This window comes from Carcharodon carcharias, chromosome 6 (genome assembly GCF_017639515.1).
Source record: "Carcharodon carcharias isolate sCarCar2 chromosome 6, sCarCar2.pri, whole genome shotgun sequence".
In the NCBI taxonomy this organism is placed as follows: Eukaryota; Metazoa; Chordata; class Chondrichthyes; order Lamniformes; family Lamnidae; genus Carcharodon; species Carcharodon carcharias.
In genome coordinates this window covers 46,487,412-46,509,427 of record NC_054472.1, presented here as the reverse complement: position 1 = coordinate 46,509,427, position 22,016 = coordinate 46,487,412, and the positions used below count along the sequence as shown (strand labels likewise).

The 22,016-nt window shown below is 39.8% G+C and overlaps 1 protein-coding gene across 4 annotated transcripts in view; it reads left to right on the top strand.

Moving 5' to 3' along the window:
• Positions 1 to 22,016, top strand: part of golga4 (golgin A4) — a 223,169-nt gene that overhangs the window by 190,024 nt on the left and 11,129 nt on the right. For 3 of the 4 annotated variants that reach the window (XM_041189612.1, XM_041189610.1, XM_041189609.1), the window contains 5 exons: positions 5,322 to 5,351; positions 6,421 to 6,489; positions 6,589 to 6,664; positions 8,058 to 8,158; positions 11,745 to 11,831. In XM_041189612.1, the coding sequence (XP_041045546.1) occupies positions 5,322 to 5,351; positions 6,421 to 6,489; positions 6,589 to 6,664; positions 8,058 to 8,158; positions 11,745 to 11,831 (363 nt within the window). The remainder of the gene's footprint in view (positions 1 to 5,321; positions 5,352 to 6,420; positions 6,490 to 6,588; positions 6,665 to 8,057; positions 8,159 to 11,744; positions 11,832 to 22,016) is intronic. The other variant, XM_041189611.1, reaches the window with a different exon arrangement.

Sequence of the window (22,016 nt, the reverse complement as noted above, 5' to 3'; positions counted from 1 at the left end):
ACTCTGTGGCTGATGAGCTGGCGTCATTAGCCATGTCTTCTGGGAGAACCTCTTATCACTGAGGAGCCAATCTTCTAAGTGCCACCAGGAAGTGACTCAAAATGTAAGGGTCATGTGAGCTCCCTGGCTACCTAGTGCAAACATGCTGGACCTGCTTTCTGTGATCTCAAATGAGCTGGACGTTCAGAAAGTGAAATCCTTTTCTATTAATCTTGCAGACTGCTGCCAGGAAGCTCTCAAGGCCACATGTGTGCAGTTGATGGCGCCCTGCACATGTGAAAAGCCTGGGATCGCATGATTTCCACAGCTCTGTCAACTTAGCTTGCTTCATTCACGCTTTACTGAAAAGGGCATCTGTCACCTCCCTTATGCATTTATGTGTCGCTGATTGTGAGATCCCTCAAAGGCCCCCAGTGGAGGCCTGGAAGGATCGGCTGGCAAAAAAAGTTCAGTGCAGCTATAGCCTTCAGAGCAACCAGTGTTGGATGCCCTCCAAGTCCATGTGGCGTGAGTTCCTCATGAAGGATGTGGCAAACATGAGCTTCCACATGCCTAGGCAAGCGAAGGCGCCTGTGGCATTGTCTTTCACTCATTTCTGTACACCCTTGGTTGTGCCAAACATCTTCGTGGATTTGGCCCTTCCTTGTCAGCATCTGGGACTTCCTAGGGCCCTGCTGGCTCTTGATCCTCAGGGCGATGGTCTTCCCTGAGCTGTGCCAATCGTCGATGGGCCCTTCATCTCCTCATTCTAGTCAAAGCTATCAAGAAGGCAGCGTTGCCTACAGTCTGCATTCTCCACTTCTTGTATCTGTGAATGGATACATTTGGGCCATCAATGGTAGTTCCCCCTAAATGGCCTCCCTCTATGTACAAGGCAGGAATCCAGTCTCTAACCCTTGACTTGCCATCAGGCTGCATATCAAGGCTACCCCTTGCACGATGATATCCTCCAGTGGCTTGACAATAATTATCAGCACCAAATCCTTGCACTTATGCAAGCATGGTGTCTTGTAAGCCGTGACCTGTACAATGGGCACATGGAGGCTTTAGGGTCCAGGCTGTCTCTGGACAGCAGCTGTGGCCCTTGATTGTTTGACCCTACATCCATTCTGACATGCCCGTTAAAGGATCAGATGCCAATTAAGACCATGTGCACCGCACCACCTAAACTTAATGGAATCTCGCCTAAATGTGCAATATTATTAAAGGAGCCGTGATTGTTCATTGTGCATTTGAGTCCAGCATTCAGCTGAGCCATGCTGTCCATGGTTTGAGCAGGAAATTTATAGGGTGCACCTTCAATCATCCAAAATTTGCTATGCTGAAGTCCTCCAGCACGCCCAGAGAACCCCCAATCGAATTTTTCTTTGAGCGTGTTTTTCAAACTGCATCATTCTTAGATGAATGTGAAAATGATGTCGATTTTTATGTATGGGACCAACTTCCAACCTCTCCCTATCAACCAGCAAATTCCTCCCATCTTCCTCCGTACTCACTGCCTCCTAATTCCCATTCCTCCTGTCACTATCCAGCCTCCCCATTACTGGATATTTCTGTTCTCCCTGCGAACGCTGTAATGTTGACGTCCCTATGCTGTTAACCTGACCCCTCCTCTTCTTGAGGCCACATGCACCCTTACTTTTTGGGCCTTCTCCCATGAGATGACCCAATACCCCCCACCATGACTTTTCAGCTACCAGCTTATAGGATCCAGATGACCCCCCTCCCCCGAACGTTACTATGCCCTCTGCCTCGCAATACCATGACTCAAACCTCCAGTACCAAATGCCTTAGGTGACTGACCATGCCCTGCACACCATACTTTGCACAACCGTCACTGCCCAGAGAGGCCTTCTCCTGCCCAAGACTGGGACCAAGACATGTGTGCCATGCAGAGTCCTCTAATATGGCCCAAACAGCCCCAGGACAGTCTCATCAATATTCCCTTGACAGCATGGCCTCAGCCCTGGGACAGTCTGTTCAAATCCCACCCCCCCACCCCCACACTTGCCCCAAGACAGTCTTTTACTACTCCACTCTGTTTGTTGGCCACCCCCCTGTAGTCCTGCCTCTGTCTCTCACCACCCCCTTTCCCTCTTGTGTTTCCCCTTCATCTCTCCAGTCCTGTCTCTGTCTCCCCCCCTCCCCTCCCCCATCTCTATCTCAACCCTCTCTGCTGGTTCTGACTCCTGTGCCCAGCTTTGGCACAGCTTGTGCTATGGGCACCTGATTTTTCACAGCTACACTCTTAAAAGAGGGCGAAAGCAGCATCTACTGACCTCCATGTGTGGAAGAACTGAAGCTCACCAGATGCGCACCACTTTTATAAGTCATAAAACAAATCACTCTAATTATCTACTTGCAAGACACTTAATTTGGAGGGGTAATGTAATTCTGGCGAGTTGGCCTTTTAATGAGCATTCATAAGATGCAAGTGAATGCAAATGTATTTCCCCCGACATAGATCAGCAGGAAACTTGACCTGCCTTTAATCAGTCATCAAAGTTGGGAGAACAAAATTCCAAACTCATTTCCCACCTATGCGAAACTGACATTTTCCATCACAGCAGATTTAGTGCCTCTGCCTGCCATGATTCCTTCTGCTTTAAGATAGAGGTAGATAGATTCTTGACTAACAAGCGAATCAATGTGTATTGGGGGATGGCAGGATAGTAGCCTTGAGGCCACAATTGGATCAGCCGTGATCTTATTGAATGTCGGAGCAGGCTCGAGGGACCAAATGGCCTACTTCTAATTTGTATGCTCGGATGTCTTGACATTCTTTTAAAGTGTTAACTAAAATTGGGTGCAAAATTTTTGAGGCTAGTTAAATTGAATTCAGGAGGATTTTACTTGTTGAAAATTAACCCTTTAAAAGGTAAATTGATATTTAAAACTATATGCAAAGTAATTAATCACATGTTGGCTGATTTTTAAGAAATGGGATTGACATGTTAGCTATCTTGGAAATGAAGTTTATAGTGAAGCATTTTAATAAGTTAATTGGATCCAAAACCAAGGTGCAACTTAGAAAATCTGATTATATTCCATCTATAGGATCTATTTTTATAACCCATGAATAATAGTAATTGGTAGGATCCTGTGCTAAAACATGCTGACTACATTAATTTAACAGTCTTTCATGAGAAAGGTGATCTTAAAATTTGCATTTGGGATCATGCTGTATAATCTTGTGCATCAAATAAGTTTCCTGCCATATGTTCTTTGTCTTGTCTGTTTCTATTGTTGATTTTTCTTTTACTTTAAAATGTGGATTAACATCTGTTTAAAAAAAAAATGAAGCCTCTGTTGTGTGAAAGTGCCATCAGTGGAAAGCCTATTTCAAGACTATTTTCTGAACAGCTTTAATAGCTTTATGATTTATTCAGATAAGATTTATATTAAATTTCAAGGATGTTTACATTTTATAACAGTATAAAATACATAACAAATCATTGACAATAAATGAAACTAGCACTTTTTACATTATGCACTTAACATAAGCAATAATGACCAGCAGTTTTTTGTGACCATGTTTAATTTTTAACTCTTGAGTGATCTGCGTATCTTAATCACTGCATACCAGTTGTTTTCAAGCTTTGTTTAATTGGTTCCCTGGAAATACTGACATCTTCTTACTCACCTCCTAACTTCTGAGAGGCATTGAAAGCTATATCAAAGAAAACAATGCTTTTCCTCAGTTAATGTACCAAAGCAGAAATACACACTAGGGAGCCAACAAATGCAGAAAGGAAATCAGAAATCTTACCCTGGAATCCTCTTGAGGGCTTATTGGAGTTAGACATCCAGTTTGAAAGCCTCTGCTTTGTATAAAGATTTGTTATTAACTTATCCCTTCATTATCAAAGTCACAAATAACATCCTGTGTGACTGTGACACCTCATTCTTATCAATTTTTGACATGGTTGACCATACCATCCTCCTCGAATGGCTCCCCAGTGTCGTCCAGCTGGCTGGTACTGCATCCTTCCCACTTAGCTTTAAATAGAATAAAAATATGATGGAAATAAAGGTATAACTGTCCCATGTATACCCAGAAATAATTTGCTTTTTCATTATTAATCATGATGATGGTAGAGTTGAATTTCTGATCTGTCAAACACATGAGAGCTCCAATATGGCAGAGAAAGAATTGGGGGATATGTTTGTGGGGAGGGAGGGGGGGATACATCCCGAAAATCCTGGGGATATAGAGATTGTGCCTAATTTAATGGAGGATACAGTTATTTTTTTTAACTCCCTTTTCAACCGGGTTGTGAGCTCCCTTGAAATGTTGGCCAGTTGAATTTTAGAAGACTGAAACCAGGAACCATTGGGGATAGTCCCCAGCAACCAGAATGCATTGCAAGATTGGGTGTGTGGTGAGGGAGTGAGTTGACCCATAATAAGAGGGAGAAATCACAGCATTGGTGGGAACACTTAGAGAAATGGTGAGGTCTGTTTAGTTGGTGGGATGAGGTCTGGAAGAAAGAAATCATGGGGCTAGGATGAGAGCTGCTGGAGTAGCATTTGTGAAGAAAGAGGGATTGGAAGAGATCACAGGGGATGCTGTGGGAAGGTGATGGCCAACTGCAGCATAAAATTTGCTAGAAGGACCAGAGGGAAGCTCTGCTGCTGCTCCTGATCCACAAGCAGGGCTATAAATATAAAAAAAAATGTGTCTGCTGATCCAGCTGCTCCCATCCTCTAGCTGCCCAATATTGAGACCTTGGATACCTGGCTCATCAGTGTTGAATTCAAATGACTGCCAAAATCTGATGATCGGGGCTTAATTTACTTATTACAGCCACAGACCCGTCCCTCCAGTGCAGGTTTTTCAGATGCATCCAAACCCACCGCAGTTCAAACAGGGTAGGTTTGTTGGCGGAGGGTTAAGTTTTGCACGTTTGACTGTTTAAATCACCACTGCCCACTGAGGTGGCATGGTTTAAAATACCCTATCAACTATTTCTCATTATATTTTGTTGCTGATATGATTGTTATTTACAACATAAATACATTAATGTTGCTATATTAATGGTCTATAATTAGTTGAGTTTAAAATTCTGGGTTATTTTGGTGAAAATAGGGTATCAGGCCTTGGTTCAGGAACCAATCCCCCATTTATAACATTATTCTTAGGAAAAACTGGTTCCGAGTTACAGCACTTCGACTTAAGGCGCGGTTTTCAGGAACCAATTGTGTCTTTAGTCCAAGGATTGCCTGTAACCGCAGATTCTATTCATGAAGAGTTCAAGCATAGTTATGTCAAAAAGTTACTTTATTAGCATTTTTATTTTTTTGTTGTTAATTTCATGCAGGGACAGCCAATAACAGTGACAGAACTGCAGGTGAGACAGTATGAAAATAACTTTTTATGTTAGTTACTGGCTAATATTCAGATGCTATTATCCAAGGAAAGTCAGTTTTAAATAGTATATAGAACATGAAAAAGTATGGAAAGCATTAAATCGTTTCCAAATAATATGCTGTGTGCTCAGGAGTTCTAAGGATGTATTTTCTCAAAACTTTTTCTTTTGGTGTTTCAGACCTCCTTGCAATGAATAGTCAGTTATGGTTAATGTGCTCATAAAAAGGTTGCATTGTTAATAACCATTTCCTTTGTGTGCAATATGTTTTGATTTTAATGCTCAAGGATGCAAAAAGCACACTGTGAACATTTTTTTTCTAGGAATCCTATATGGCCTCAACCAACTTTTTTAAATGTAGTTTTGCTCTTCATTTTCTGAGAACATTTCTAAACCAAGCATGACGCATTATTCATCATTCTATTCATTTTGATTTGCTGAATTATCGAATAGTAAGCAAAATTGGCAGTGCTTGTGAGCTAAATGTCACAAAAAATAATTTCTCATATTGCAGATAATTAAGAAAATCTAGTTGAATAAATTTCCCTTAAACTTTAGAAGCTTATAAGTTTTCAAAGCACAGTTCTATATTTTCAAATTAGAAACGTCTGCTTTCTTGAGAGCTAAGAGTGAAATGCTTGACCACTTGAGTTACTCAGCCACCTTTTAATTTTGTTGCTCTATAACGCATGCTAGATTTTAAATCCATCAGATTTATGAAACCAAACGTACATTTGCTTCATCTTTAACATTGATCTGAAGAGGCCTAGCTTCACTCCAGTGCTGCTAGCACAGGCTAGTGTACACTGATTCCAGGATCTGACACCAGAGTTAAATCGAGTGAGACTGCCTGGAGGATGTATGCAAGCTCTGCTTTATGTCAAAGTCATTTTAGCCCTTAAAATTATGCGCTCTAAATCAGATTGTCAGTGCAAAGCCAAGATCTGCTTCCCTTTGTCAGATATCATGTGTTATTGCATCCCAAGTCTCAAATTTATTTGCAATTTTGGGAGTTTTTTTGATGCCAAAGCATTTTTACTTAACCTAACAGGCGCAGGTAGCACAGAAAACTACTCTCATTAATGATGCTCGACTCCAGGAGCAGGAGCTAAGAGAACAGGTAAAAACAGATTTTTACACTTTCAATGGTACATCCTTCGGTTTGTTTCTGCACCCAAATTCTCATTCAATGAATTGCTCTTCTGGGTTTTTTTCCTAGATTCATTCACTTGAGGATCAGCTTAGGGTCCATGACAAAAATTCCTGTCTATCACCATTTGGGACACCATACAAAGGTGAGAAATTGGGAATCTTATTTAGTTTTAACACAGACAGAGATGCCAATTTCTTGACATTCAGGTGGTTTCCTGTAATTGTTCGCTCTTAAAATGCTGAAAATGAGCTTAACTGGTAGTTCTTCCTCATGATATATTTAACCATGTTTTTGGGTTGTTAATTAGCTGTAAAGCTGATTTTTTTTCAGAGCCCTGATAACAATGTAGGAGTACAGCCTCTCTCTTAGGAAGCCATCTAACTGGCACACAACAAATTACTGTCATGCCATTTCTGATGGATAGTGATTCATGTGGTTTCCTCATATTCTGTTGCAGAGAGCCTCAAGACCTGTGCTGTTGCAGCCTTTTCTCAATCCTAAAGGATCTTGATTCGTTGTGTTGATTTCCCTTTGGAAGTTCTTTTAAAGTATATATTAGACTAGTCCGGACATCAAAAACTCTCTTCATTTATCCATTTTCCAAGTTTTTGATCTTTCGCAGGTTTCCCAGACCCTTCTACTGGGAGTCAAACCACCAGAAAATATCAGATTTGACTGTACTTTTAGGACAAGCGTATATAAGAACGAAAAAGCCTCTGGCTTTTTAGACCATGTGGTAAAGTTAGTGACCAATGCTGTGTTCACTGAAAACCCATTGACAAAGTCCCATGTGTGTTTTAGTAGTAAACATGGTATTTGAGACAATTCAAGGGTGGCAAACACAGAGATTAAAGATGTTTTGCTTGATTTCCCCAATAGACAGCCAGCCAGTTTTTAAAACTTTATATATGTTGTGTGACACTAATGGCCTGTTCAAATCATGCTCGAACATGAGCTTCTCTGTCGACGATGTGGACTGTTGTGTGATTTAGTCCGAGATTTGTCATTTGGACAACTTCAACAATATGCAAGTTTAACCAGTGGTTCTTAAAATATGACCCTGGATTGAGTAAAATTTGCTGATGTCTTTTATCCTTAGTTTAGTAGCAAAGCTCGGGATAATTGTTTTAACAGTAGACCATTGGAGGAGTCAAAAGGTTAGGGGTTCACTGATGCAATATCTCTGATGGGCCAGAGTGCATTTTAAGTTTCTTTGAGAGCCATCCTTTGTCAACTACTTTTGAGTAAATCAGCTATTTACCCAGTGTAAAAATAATAAATTTAAAAGGGCTAAAAGAACATCATCATTGGTTTAAGTTGCATACACTGTAACTTGTTTTGAGTTGGTAAGCATAATTATAATTCAACCATTATCAGAAATGGCTGTCTTTACTTAAACCTCCAAACAAGTTAAGTTATTGCTTTTCTATCCCTATGTCAATTTGTGAAATAATGTTTTTTATATTGAGATGTCGGGATTGTCGAGATTTAATCCACTTTTCCCTCTCACTTATATTTTTCATACTGCTCAACAGATGGAAATTATGCTGTTGATGGATCTGTGATAACAGAACCCACCGAATTAGAATACCTTAAGAAGGTGCTATTTGAATATATGATGGGAAAGGAAACTAAGGTATGACATTAGATATTTTGTGATATTTAATATCTTAAACACTTGAAGTTTCAGTGTAATGTTTCACAGAAAAAGGCCAAATAATTTGCAAGTGCTAAGATATTTATGGTACTTCTAGAAACGCTTCCTTTTTTCCTTGCCCTCAGATGCTTTTCTTGCTGAGTTTTCCTATTGTCTGAAGTTTTTTTTGAGCTAATTTCACATTATTTTGATTATTCATATACTTTATTTTTGTGGACAAAAATGAAATTAGAAGGCAGGGGGAGGAAATACTAACTCCATGGGTTAAGATCCTTTTTAAAATATTTTTACTTAGATTATTGATATCAATTTTTGTGGGGTGGGACTGATAAAACTATATCCTACATAGAATAGTGCCTATATTACCTGCAAAAGTCCAAAAGTAGGAAGTGAACAACTGGTATCGTAAATATTTTCATTAATTTCTCAAAAGACAACAGTTTTTTATGGAATTGAAGAAGAACTTAATAAAATGTCAAACCACGTAAGCAGATTTTAAAAACATTCTCAGGATGTCATGGACACTGGCATGACTGTATTTATTGCCTATCCAAAGTTTCCCTGAAAAGGTGGCACTGACCTTTTAATAGCAGTTGTATGTACAACTGAGTGGCCTGCTAGTTTTTGAGGGCAGAAAGAGTTGACCAATGGTGTAGAATGAACTCACGTGCAGGGCAAATTGGTGGGGGTATCAATTTCCCTTCCCTGAAGGAAATTAGTGACCCAGTTAAGTTTACTGACAATGAAGGAGCATGGATATCCGTCCAGATCACAATGGTGTATAAGTTGGAGGCGATGGTGTTAACATGCACCTGTGGCCTCATTCTTCTAGGTGGTGGAGATGGCAGGTTTGGGAGGTGCTGCTAAATGAACTTTGGCAACTTGTAGCAGTGCATCTTGAAGATGGTACTCATTATAGCCAGGGTATGCAAGTGATAGACTGAGAAATGTTTAGGCTATAATGAGGTGACAATCATTTGGAATTTTTTGTCTGAATGGTTACGCTCATCCAGGGGAGTTGATCATATACGATCACATTCCTGAATTGCGTCTTGTCGGTCTAGTAAGACTTTGGGGAGTTGGGAAGTGAGCCAGTCTCCACAGAATGCCTAGCTGCAGATCTTCTCTTGCAGCTATGGCATTTGTGTAACTGGTCCGGTAGAGATTTTGATTAATGATGATCTCTGGCATGTTGATTTTGGGGCACTTGGTGATGTTTATGCCATTAAACATTAAGGGGTGGTTGTTCGACTCTCTCTTGCCGGCGACGGCAGCGGTCATTGCCTAGCACTTGCATGGCATAAATGTAAACTGCCATTTAAGCCCCCAAGCTTGGAGATTGCCCATAGCTTGCTGCATGCAGACATAGACTGCTGTATTATCTGAGGAATTGTAAATGGAACAGTGCAATCATCAGAAAGCGCTCCCACTTTTAGCCATATAATGATGGGAAAGTCATTGTTTAAGCAGCTGAAAATAGTTTGGCCTAGAACACAGCATTGAGGATCTGATGCAGCAATATGCTGGGATGCATGACCACCAATGACTGCAACCCTCCTATTTCAATGATTCTATCTTACTCTGTGCCAAGTATGACTCCAGCCACTGGAACGTTTTTTCCCCTGACCCCTGTTGACTTTAGTTTCACTGGGGGCTTTGGTGGCACAATCAGTCTCTTGTTGTCAAGGGGTGTGCTGTATGTGGAATTCATCTTTGGACCCAGACTATAATGAGGCCTGAAGCTGAAGGGTCCTGTGGAACCCTAACTGAATGTAAATAAGCAGTGCCAGCTGACTCTCTTAACCAGCTATCACCCTTGCATGTATTGCAAATTATTGATTGTGCTGCACAAGATTTGCTATGCTTTTGCTTTAGTTAATTTTTATTTGTAAATAAATCAGGACAGTCGTCTAGCTAGATGAGAGTGGTTTAGTGATGTAATAATTACCGTTTTCAGAACTGGCAAAACCATGGTTCTCATTCTCTGTTCTCAGTTAGCACTTTACCACTGTTAGTGTTAATTGGGCTATGCTGTCTCAGTTCTGCCTAGAATGATGCACATTTAGGTTCTTAAGAACTGTGAGCTGCTTCCCAGAAATACCATTCACTTGAGAAAGGAGATGCCAGGGAAATCGTTCCCAGGAATGAGGGAGTGGTTTAAATGTCAATGCTTTTAACCATGCAAGCTTCTATTGTTGTGTAGTTGGGAGACTTTCATGGCAGCATGGTTATAGCATCTATCCTTTTCATTCACTTGTTTCAGATGCATCTCTGACTATCTGGCTTGTGTCTCTGAGATGCAAGTAAGAGCAATGGGGGTATTTAATTGCTGCAGGAATCCCAGGGAGAGTTCAACAAACTGGAACTGACATCATCAACTCAACTGTGCAGAACATCCCAAATTGATATAAGGCTAATCAGTTTTCCTCTGGTTAATCACTGCTGAGGTTCAATAAATCAGAGATACTTTTCTTTTTGATTTTGGGAGTACCTTTGGGGGCCAGTATTTGGCTGGGAGGAAAATTACTCTCTTTGTTGCTGTTTGTTCCCCTCTCTGCTGGTCTGCGATTACATCATTGCTAACACAAATAAATTGGTCATCAGACATGTGTTAATCCACTTTGAAATAATTTCAACGACGCTTTCCTCTATTCTTAAACCAAAATTATTTTTGAGTGTGCTATTTTTATGTTTGTATGAAATAATAATTGGTCAATCATTTCTAGAAAAATTGCCTATTTCGTGACCTACATAGCCCATAAAAAGTGTTAAATAAAAATAGAAAATGCTGGAAATACTCAGCAGGTCAGTCAACATCAGTGGAGAGAAACAGGGTTAATGTTGTAGGTCGATCCTTCATCTGAATTATTATTGTATAAAAAGTTTTGTTTGATTTGTTTGTTTAGTCACCTGTAAGGTGACTCATGGTACAATTTATTAGCCCAAGTTTTGGAAAGGTTCCTTTTGTTTAATTTCATGAGTTAAAGATCTAATAAAATCTTTCTAATTGGAATTCTACAGGCTGTTTTAAAAAAAGATGAGATTTCATTTTTGGTAGCTGCAACCAAAGAAGCTAATTTGAACTATTTCAAGTTGTAATACATGGAATAAATTACTTTCCTTAAATGTACTTAAAGAGCTTTTGAAGCAATTATATAAAACAGTATATGATTCTGGAATGGCTCTCAGTTTAATTTTAAGGATTTCTTACCTTCAAGATAATTTATTTTATCAAATTTTGGTGTTTGGCATTGCATATATCAAGTTTCCATTGTAGCACTCATCCTTTTGAAGTGATTAATATAACCAGTGTTGTAATTCAGTGTTATTGGAAACAATCACAGTTGAAATAGTGGCAGTTAATAACGGACAATTTCATTCTTCTCAGCCAAGTTATCTCTAGCAATTATTGACTATTCTATTGAGCTTTTGGTGTTAGAAATAGTTAACTCTTTTGCAGTTCAGCAGCTCATCTAAATGTCAGAATATCACAGTTCTTTTCCAGATTAGCCTTTTCAGGAGAAAATTTGGGCCTTTGCAATTTTATTGCCTTTTTATATTTCAGACTTTGGCGAAAGTTATAACCACTGTGCTGAAGTTTCCAGCAGACCAAACACAAAAGATATTGGAGCGGGAAGATTCTCGATCTACAGTGAGTCTATCTTCATTAATAATCTGAATCTTTTCAGCTAATTTCACAGTACGCAATCGACTGGCTTTCCAGAGTAAGGCATCAATCTTCATTTTTGGAACAAAACCTTCAAGACTTTTGTCATTTAGATTTTGAGTCTTGCTATATCTTACAAATGAAATTACCCCAAGTGCTTTTACTTGAGGGTGATTGGATACAGTGTATAGCAATAACCATAATTATGACAAAATTGAACCTGTGATATTACTTTAACATGTTATGCAAGGCATACCAAAACCAAAAAACCCTTTGCAAATCACATTAAAAAATCCTATCATCCATTGCTTATGTTTCATACAGTGCAGCCTGTTGCCTAAAATTTTTGTTTCCCTAACCCTGTCCCCCCGGGCCAAGTATATCCTACAGCTAAGAGAGCAGACACAAACCTAATACTAGGGCTTCACTATTTATGAATTTAACTTGATCTAAAGAGTAATATATCAGAGATTGTGAATCATAGGGCTAGCAGTACATTTCTATAAGTTATCTTTTGATTGTAAAGCACTTTGGGGCGACCTGAAGATATGATGAGGTGCTCTGTTTAATTGTAAATATACTTTTTTGTGCCATCGGAATTGGAAATCGTATGAGTGCTACCGTACTCTCTCATCATTATGAACTAGTGGAAGCCACCATGCTGACAGACTGTTCAAGCTAAAAAAAAAGTTTATTTTAACAGTAAAAGCTATTCAGAAATAAAAAGTATATATTAGCAGGCAAAATTTAAGTTACAGACTTAATTGTCAGTAAAATTTCAAAATTATTTTCTATGATCAACAAAGCTCCTAGCATTCTTTAGGAGTTACATGTCCACATATGAGTTGCTAGAGTCCTGCCTTACTGTTGTGGAATTAAGCAGTTACATCATGTGAACGGAAAAATGCAGTATTCAAGCTTGGTTATATGTCCCATTGCTTTGATGCCTAAGCTGACATTGAAAGATTGTTTTAAAAAGATTTTAACAATTAATCAAATGAACCCCTGAACTTTCATGGCTCTGCTGTTAAATTTTCCAGTCCCTACTAGACTTAAGCTACAAATTAATGTGATAACATTGAAACTGGACACACCCCACTCTGGTGCAATCACAGAATGCACAGAACTTGAACAGGAGGAGCAGGGATTACAACTTCCTGCCACCCATCAAAGTGTCCTCATGACGTACACAAAGGAGTTAGTCAGGATTTGAACTCTGGATGTGCTATTACACCTTGTGTAAGCTTACCTTAGCAATGGAATAATATATTATGTTAACATGATATTTTGCTCCTATCCTTATTAAATATGTATCTTATTAAATGCACATTCTGATTCACTGAGCAACACCATGGGAAATCTGCTTGAGTAGCTAAACAAATGTTGATATATGTGTGTTAAGTTGTCGTATTTGTTTGATCAAAAGCTTCCAGCCTGATATTGTGTGCCATAATAGCCATTGAAAAATTGAAAGATTTTATGTCTATTACCAAATAATTTTGAAATTCGAAAGTCTACACTACACTAATTGTCAGGATTGTATAAAAATACGAACAAATCACATCTGATTCATCTTGGATAACAAAAGTGCAGAAGAAAACCCAATTATTTCCTGACCTTGAAATAACAAAGGGGAGGACCAAGCAGTTGCCAATCTAATGATTGGGACCTATTTAAGCAGTTTCCTGCAGAATAAACATGACAGTTATGTTACATATGCTGTTATGATTCCAGTTGATAATACTGGACAAGTCAGATCCCAGAGTGAAACCTAGCTTGATAGATCCTAACTTTGTTTTCTTTTTTAGAAACTGTGGAGGTCAGTTACTGCACACATTCACAAGAAAGCTGCCAGTGTTCTTTTTAACACAGAATAAAACATTTATTAAACAAGAAAAATGAACTATATTACACTAGATGAAAAGGCTGGAAACATTTCAATTCAAACACCAGAAAATGATTCAAACTCTCACAATTCTTTTTAAACCAGCAATACCCTTACAGACACACAACCCCAGTGGGGTAACCCATCTCTTCACTTAGAGTTGTAAAATCTTATTAAAAATGAATGTATACAAACAGGGCCACAGACTTCCTGGCACACTGGCCACAAAACCTCTAAATGAACCTAAAACCAGGTTTTACCTTTCTTATCACACAAAATAAAAATATAAATGTAAATTAAACTTGAAGCTATGCACTGTTCTCAACAATGCCACGAGACCGAGGAGCAGTAACGTAGGAAATGGTTAATATATGGGTATGATAGCTTAGTGGCAATGTTACTGGACTAGTAATTCAGAGGCCTCGCCTAATGATCAGGAGATATGAGTTCACATCCTATTTCAGCAACTGAGGAATTTAAATCCAGTTCATTAAATCATAAGTTGAATAAAAAGCTAGTATCAGTAATGGTCTCCATGTAGTAAAAACCACCTAGTTCATTAATGCCCTTTAGGGAAGTGTCTCACCACCACCACCTTGAGGGAATTAGAGATAAGCCCTAAATGCTGGCCTTTCCACCGACACCTCCATCCCATGAATGAATGAAAAATGCTTTTAAAAAAACACAAGTGCTTTGCAAATTGGTGTCTCAGAGTTGATATCATTTTGACAAATGCATAGACTTTGCTGTCATGATGTGACACATCATCTTTGTCACTTCCTATGTTACTATTATGTAAAGCCTGCGCTAAGCTTGAATAACTTTCAAATTGCATAGGACAAGATAAAAAGCTCGAATAGATGATCCTTCTTTCAATCTTAGCTTCCCATCTCAGATGCTCTCATGCACACTAGCTTTCTCTTTTTGTATTTTGTCCATACTGTTATGGTTAGTACTGCTTTCCTTCTGAACCAGCTTATTCTCCATACTTTACTGATATTAAGCCTCATCATATAGTCTGCTATTCTAACTCAATCCTTTCCCATGATCTAAAAAGTTGAACTTACCTTCTATAGTCTTTCTTTCACTTGCAATCTTCATGCCTTTATAACTGAAGCATGGTATCAGCTTATCACTGTATGTTCATTTATCTCATCTTTTTATTCTTGGTGGAATCCTGCAGTGTGTGTTCTTGGCCCTGAATTTTCCATAAAAAGCACATTTGATTATTGGTTCCACAAAGTTATCAGAAAGCACCAGAGTCTTTTGGCAAGTTTTGATTCTCGTCTGCTGACTATTCTGTTTGTTTAGCCTATTAATGCAAAATTGGAAAATAATCATAATGCAAAGAAAAGATTTTTTCAGTTTTTTGCAATTGATAACATAGAGAACTTTTCTCTAATGTAATTTGGTGAAATTCATAGGTAATCACCACAACAAGGCTGTAAAGATGAAATCAAATCAGAATTACATAATCATTTGGTTGTACTGATTAATTTAAGTTGTTTGCACTCATCAGTTTGTTCTGGATTTTTGGGAAGGAAAATAGTGATGCGATGAAACCCAGCAGAGCATTGCTCAGTTGTTTGAAGTGTTGATGAGCAGTACTGAGAGCAGGCACTCTTCTTCAAAACAAACCCTTAGACAATATTTTAATGTGAATTTTTAACATTCATTCAATGTTCTTTATTTAAATAGTAGTTCTTAGTGTTCTCCATGGCATTGGCAGCAGTTTGAATGACACACCAGGGATTGAAATAGCTGATCTTCTGCTAGAGTGCTTCGTGCTGTTCAGAGGCCACAAAGAAGCCCTGCATTTAAATAGAAAAGCACTCACTGAATTTATATCAATGACCTCACTCAAAATACAGTAGTGCAAGAATGTGCTTACAGGCTCTTTGTATAAAGGCCAATTTCACTGGTTCCATCCTTTTCAGCTATAATGTAATGCCACATTAAAAGTAATATAAAATTAAAGTACTTTTTTGGTAAGATTTTTTTGGAAAACGTTCATAGCGTAATCTTCAGAGCATTAATTTCAAGAGCCTGTATGTTACGGAATTGGCCATAATTTGACTGTAAAACTAATTCATTTTTCACGACAGCATGTCAACATCTGTACAACCCATGTACTTTTTGATATGTTTCAAGTGTTGTTTCTATACAATTAGTTTTTGTCTCATTTTTGGAAATTGCCTGAAAAAAATGATCCCCAGAATGTTAAAGTAATATAAAATAAAGCTAGAATGCCATGTTTATAAGTCTGAACAACACTTATAAAACCAAGTCTAAACTGGCATTGCATTATCTTCATTTGCTTCAGCATACAAGTGTCCTATTCATAGTTTTGAATTTGTATTGTATGTGCCCAACCCAGATTAAAGGGAAAATCGACTAAAAATGGAGGAGGAGGAAAAGGAGATTGGCAGTATCGAAAACATGGTAGTGATGGAAAGAGCGGATGCCCTCTAGGGGGCAAGGATCAAATCCATTTCGTTAGAGTTCAGAAACTAAAAAGGCATGATCACACTATTGGGGGTATTCTATAGGCCTCCAAATAGTGAGAGGGATAGTGAATTAAACCTGCAGGGAAATCACAGAGATGTGTAAGAACGATAGCGTGCTGATATTGGGGGACATTAAATATCCAAATATCAGTTAGGATAATGTTAAGAGTAAATGGTAAGAAGGGGGAGAAACTTCTAAAATATATATAGGAGAACTTCATTATCAGTATGTTATAGACTCATAGACCTCTACAGCACAGAAGGAGGCCATTTGGCCCATTGTGTCTGCACCAGTGAACAAAGGTCTGACTACGCTAATCCCATTTTCCAAGGCTTGGCCCATAGCCCTGGAGGCTATGGCAACGCAAGTGAATGTCTTAAATACTTCTTAAATATTACAAGAGTTTCTGACTCAACCACCCTTTCGGGCATTGAGTTGCGGACTCCCACCACCCTCTGAGTGAAATAAATTCTCCTCAACTCCCCTCTTAGCCTTCTACCTCTTACCTTAAATCTATGCCCCCTAGTTATTGACCCCTCTACTAATGGAAAAAGTGCCTTCCTATCCACCCTATCTGAGCCCCTCATAGTCTTATACACCTCTATCAGGTCCCCTCTCAACCTTCATTGCTCTGAGGAAAACAACCCCAGCCTATACAATATTTCCTCATAGCTTAGACCATCTAGCCCAGGCAGCATCCTGGTAAATCTCCTCTGCACCCTCTCCAGTGCAATCACATCCTTCCTATAATGTGGTGACCAGAACTACATGCAGTACTCCAGTTGTGACCTAACCAGCATTTTATACAGTTCCAGTATAACCTCCCTGCTCTTGCGTTCCACGCCTTGGATAATAAAGGTGAGTGTCCCATAGGTCTTCTTAACCACCTTATCTACCCACCCTGCTACCTTCAGAGATCTGTGGATATGCACTCCAAGGTCCCTCTGATCTTCAGTACTTTCCAGGGTCCTACCATTCATAGTGTAATCCCTTTCCGTGTTAGCCCTCCTCAAGTGCATTACCTCTCACTTTTCCGGGTTGAATTCCATTTGCCACTGCTCTACCACCTGACCAGTCCATTGATATCCTCCTGTAGTTTACGGCTATCCTCCTCACTATTTACCACGCTAACAATTTTCGTGTAATCCGCAAACTTCTTGATCATACCCTCAACATTTAAGTCCAAATCATTTACGTACACCACAAACAGCAAGGGCCCCAGCACGGAGTCCTGTGGAACCCCACTGGAACCAGACTTCCAGACACAGAAACATCCCTCTACCAGCACCCTCTCCTCCCTGCATCTGAGCCAATTTTGGATCCAATGTGACACTTTGCCTTTCTTTCTTGACCAGTCTGCCATGAGGGACCTTATCAAAAGCCATGCTAAAGTCCATGTAGACCACATCAAATGCTTTACTCTCAGCTCCTGGTTACCTCCTCAAAAAAATTGATCAAACTTGTCGAACACGACCTTCCCTTAATAAATCCATGCTGAATATCCTTGATTAATCCATGTCTTTCCAAGTGCAGATATATTCTGTCCCTCAGAATTCTTTCTAGTAACTTCCCACCACTGAGGTTAGACTGACTGGCCTGTAATTTTCTGGTCTATCCCTTCCTCCCTTTTTTAATAGTGGGACAACATTAGCAGTCCTCTGGCACCTCACCTGTGGTCAGTGAGGATTTGAAAATTACTGCCAGGGTTCGTGATAACTCTTCCCTTGCCTCGCTCAACAGCCTGGGATATATCTCATCTGGGCCTGTGGACTTATGCACTTTTAAGGGCGCTAAGGACACTGCCGTATTGAGCCCTCAGTATCTGCCATGAGCTTTTCTTTTTTTCTTAATTCTAACCTTTATGTCCCTTGACAACCAAGACTCTCCAGACTTGGTCCCCCAATTTTTTTAACGGGAGCATATTTGCCCTGTACTCTCACTATTTCCTCCTTGAATGCCTCCCACTGCTTTGATACAATTTTACCTGCAATTAGCTGCTCCCAGTCCACTTGGGTCAAATCATATCTTATCTTAGTAAAATTAGCCTTTCCCTAGTTCATAAATTTTATTCCTGGCCACTATCTCAAAAACTCTCCTCTACTGAAACGCCCTGGCTCATCTCCAAATATTAGGTCCAGAACTTCCCCCCCCCTTGTTGGGCTTTCTACGTACTGGCTAAAAAAGTTCTTCTGGATGCAGCTTAAAAATTTTGCTCCCTCCCTACCTTGCACACAAAAACTATCCTAGTTAACACTTGGGTACTTAAAATCCCTGACTATTAATGCCTTTTTATTCTTACACTTCTCTGAAATTTGGCCCAGTTAGAAAAGAGGCATTGCTGGATCGAGTGCTGGAAAATTAGGTGGGCCAAATGTCTGTGGGGAAACACTTGAATAAGAATGTTTATCATATCAGATAAGGTTTAGACTATTAATGCAGAACAGCAAAAAACAACCTAACGTGGAGCATCTAAATTGGAAGACAACTAATTTTAAATTGATGAGAAGTGATCTAGCCAAGGTAAAATGGAACCAAAAGCTAACAGGGAGAAAATCTGCTATGGAACAATGAGTGATCTTTGAGGAATGGATGTTTCAAGTACAGTTTCGGCACATTTCAACAAAGGCGGAAGGCAGTAGATCCAAAATAAGGGCTTCTTGGATGGTGAGGAAAATAGAGATTGTGAAACAAAATAAGGGTGTGTATGATGTATGTCAAGTGAATTCTTCAAGAGAGAACCAGGTCAAATACAATAGGTTGAGAGGGGAGGTGAAGAGGAAAATAAGACTGGCAAAGAAAGAAAATGAGACTAGAATGGCAGCCAACATAAAAGGGAACCCAAAAATCTACAGGCTTGTAAATAGTAAGTGTGTAGTAAGAAGTGGAGTGGTCTTATTAGGGATAAAGAGGGGAGGCACAAGGTAAGGCTAGAATACTTAATTAGCACTTTATATCAGTGTTTACCAAGGAAGAGGAATCTGACAAACTATCAGCAGAAGCGGAGATAGCAGAGGCAATGGATAGGGTGAAAATTGAGAGGGAAGAGCATCAATAGGATCCAAGCCAGTTTGTGAAGCCAAAATCAAGACACAGAGCTTTCCTTTATCAAATGAGTTTACTGACTTAGCAGGTCTGGCAGCATCGGCGGAGAAGAAAAGAGTTGACGTTTCGAGTCCTCATGACCCTTCAACAGAACTGAGTGAATATTAGGAGAGGGGTGAATTATAAGCTGGTTTAAGGTGGGTGGGGGGTGGTGTGGTTGTAGGGACAAGTAAGCAGTGATAGGAGCAGATAATCAAAAGATGTCACAGACAAAGGAACAAAGAGGTGTTGAAGGTGGTGATATCTAAACGAATGTGCTAATTAAGCATGGATGGCAGGGCACTCAAGGTACAGCTCTAGTGGGGGTGGGGTGGAAAGATTAGCAGGGCATAAAAGATTTAAAAATAATAAAAATAGGTGGGAAAAGAAAAATCTATATAAATTATTGGGGAAAAAAAGAGGAAGGGGGAAGAAACGGAAACGGGGTGGGGATGGAGGAGGGAGTTCAAGATCTAAAGGTGTTGAATTCAATATTCAGTATTCAGTCCGGAAGGCTGTAAAGTGCCTAGTCGGAAGATGAGGTGCTGTTCCTCCAGTTTGCGTTGGGCTTCACTGGAACAATTCAGCAAGCCAAGGACAGACATGTGGGCAAGAGAGCAGGGTGGATTGTTAAAATGGCAAGCGACAGGGAGGTTTGGTCTCTCCAATGTAGAGGAGACCGCATTGGGAGCAACGAATGCAGTAGATTAAGTTGGGGGAAATGCAAGTGAAGTGCTGCTTCACTTGAAAGGAGTGTTTGGACCCTTGGACAGTGAGGAGAGAGGAAGTGAAGGGGCAGGTGTTGCATCTTTTGTGTGGGCATGGGGAGGTGCCATAGGTGGGGGTTGAGGAGTAGGGGAGTGATGGAGGAGTGGACCAGGGTGTCCCAGAGAGAATGATCCCTACGGAATGCCGCCGGGGGGGTGAAGGGAAGATGTGTTTGGTGATGGCATCACGTTGGAGTTGGCGGAAATGGTGGAGGATGATCCTTTGAATGCGGAGTCTGGTGGGGTGATAATTGAGGACATGGGACAGGTTGAAATAGTGGTTAGCAAAGCATGTGGGATTTGGGCTTCATAAATAATGGCATTAAATACAAAAGCAGGAACGTTATGCTTAATCTTTATAAAGCTCTGGTTAGGCCCCAAAAAGTGTATTCCAATTCTGGTCACTACCCTTTAGTAAGGATGTGAGGGTCTTTGAGACTGTGCAAAGAAGATTTGCCAGAATGGTTCCAGGGAGTGAGGGATTTTAGTTACAAGGTTAGTTTGGAATAGCTGGGGCTGTTCTCCTTGGACGTATATGGGAGGTGGAATTTTTGGCTGAGCAGGTATGGCTTGATGTGAGTTTTGTTTTGGCAACATTCAAGGGTAGGCTGAATTCTTTGTATGCAGAATTGAAGAAATTGAGAATGGCTTGCAAATCTGGTCCAGAATGGGCAACGACACTACACTGTTCCACAAACTGTAGATCATGTATGTCGCTGGTGATTAGTTTTGGCACGGAAACAGCTGAGTCTCTTTAACCACATAGCTGCCACAGTGGGCCCGCAATAGTTGGGGAGACAAAGTACAATGGAAAATCCTTAATGACACCTCCTCATCAATTTACCTGCCGCAAATGCACTTGCCACTGATAGCATTGGAAAGAGTGACCACTGCATAGTCGTTGGGGAGATGAAGTCTGATCTCATCTTCACACTGAGGAAATGCTGCATCATGTTGTGTGAAATTACCACTGTGCTAAAATGGCATTGATTAAGCACAAATTTAGCAGCTTAAAACTGGGCATTCTGGAGATGCTGCAGGTCATCAGCAGCAAAGAATTGTATTCCAGTACAATCTGTAATATCATAGCCTGGCATGTCCCTCGAATCTACCATTATTATCAAGCCAGGAGACCAACCCTAGTTCAATGAAGTGTAGAAGAGCATGTTGGGAGCTGCATAGGCATATCTAACAATGAAATGACAAGAAATTAGAAGCAAAGAGAGAGTATGAAAAGTGACTGGCAACTAACATAAAGGGGAACCCAAAATTCTATAGGCATATAAAAATAAAAGCTGGTAAAAGGAGTGAGCCTGATTTGGGATCACAAATGGGGTTTGCACACTGAAATAGGAAGAATGGCTGGGGTACTAAATGAGTACTTTGCATCTGTTTTTACTGAAGGAGATGATGCTGTCAAACTACTGGTGAAAGAGGAGATAGTTGAGATACTGGATAGGCTAAAAGTTTATAAAAAAAGGTATTAGAAAGACTGCCTGTGGAAGCCACCAGGACTGGATCACATGCATCTGAGGGTACAAAGGGAAGTAAGGGTGGAAATTGTGGAAGCAGTAACCAATCTTACATGGATATAGGGTTTGCCAGAGGACTGGAGAATTGCAAATGTTACACTCTTGTTCAAAAAAGGGTGAAAAGATAAACCCAGCAACAACAGGAAAATCAGTTTAACTTTGGTGATGGGAAAGCTTGAACAATCACTTGGACAAATGTGGATTAATTAAGGAAAGTTGGCATGGATTTGTTAAGGGAAAATTGTGTTTAACTAACTTTGTTAAAGTTTTTGAGGTCACAGAGAGTTGAGGGTAATGCGGTTGATATGGTGTGTGTGTGGACTTCCAAAAGGTGTTTAATAATGTGCCATATAATAGACTTGTCAGCAAATTTGAAGCCCATGGATTAAAAAGGACA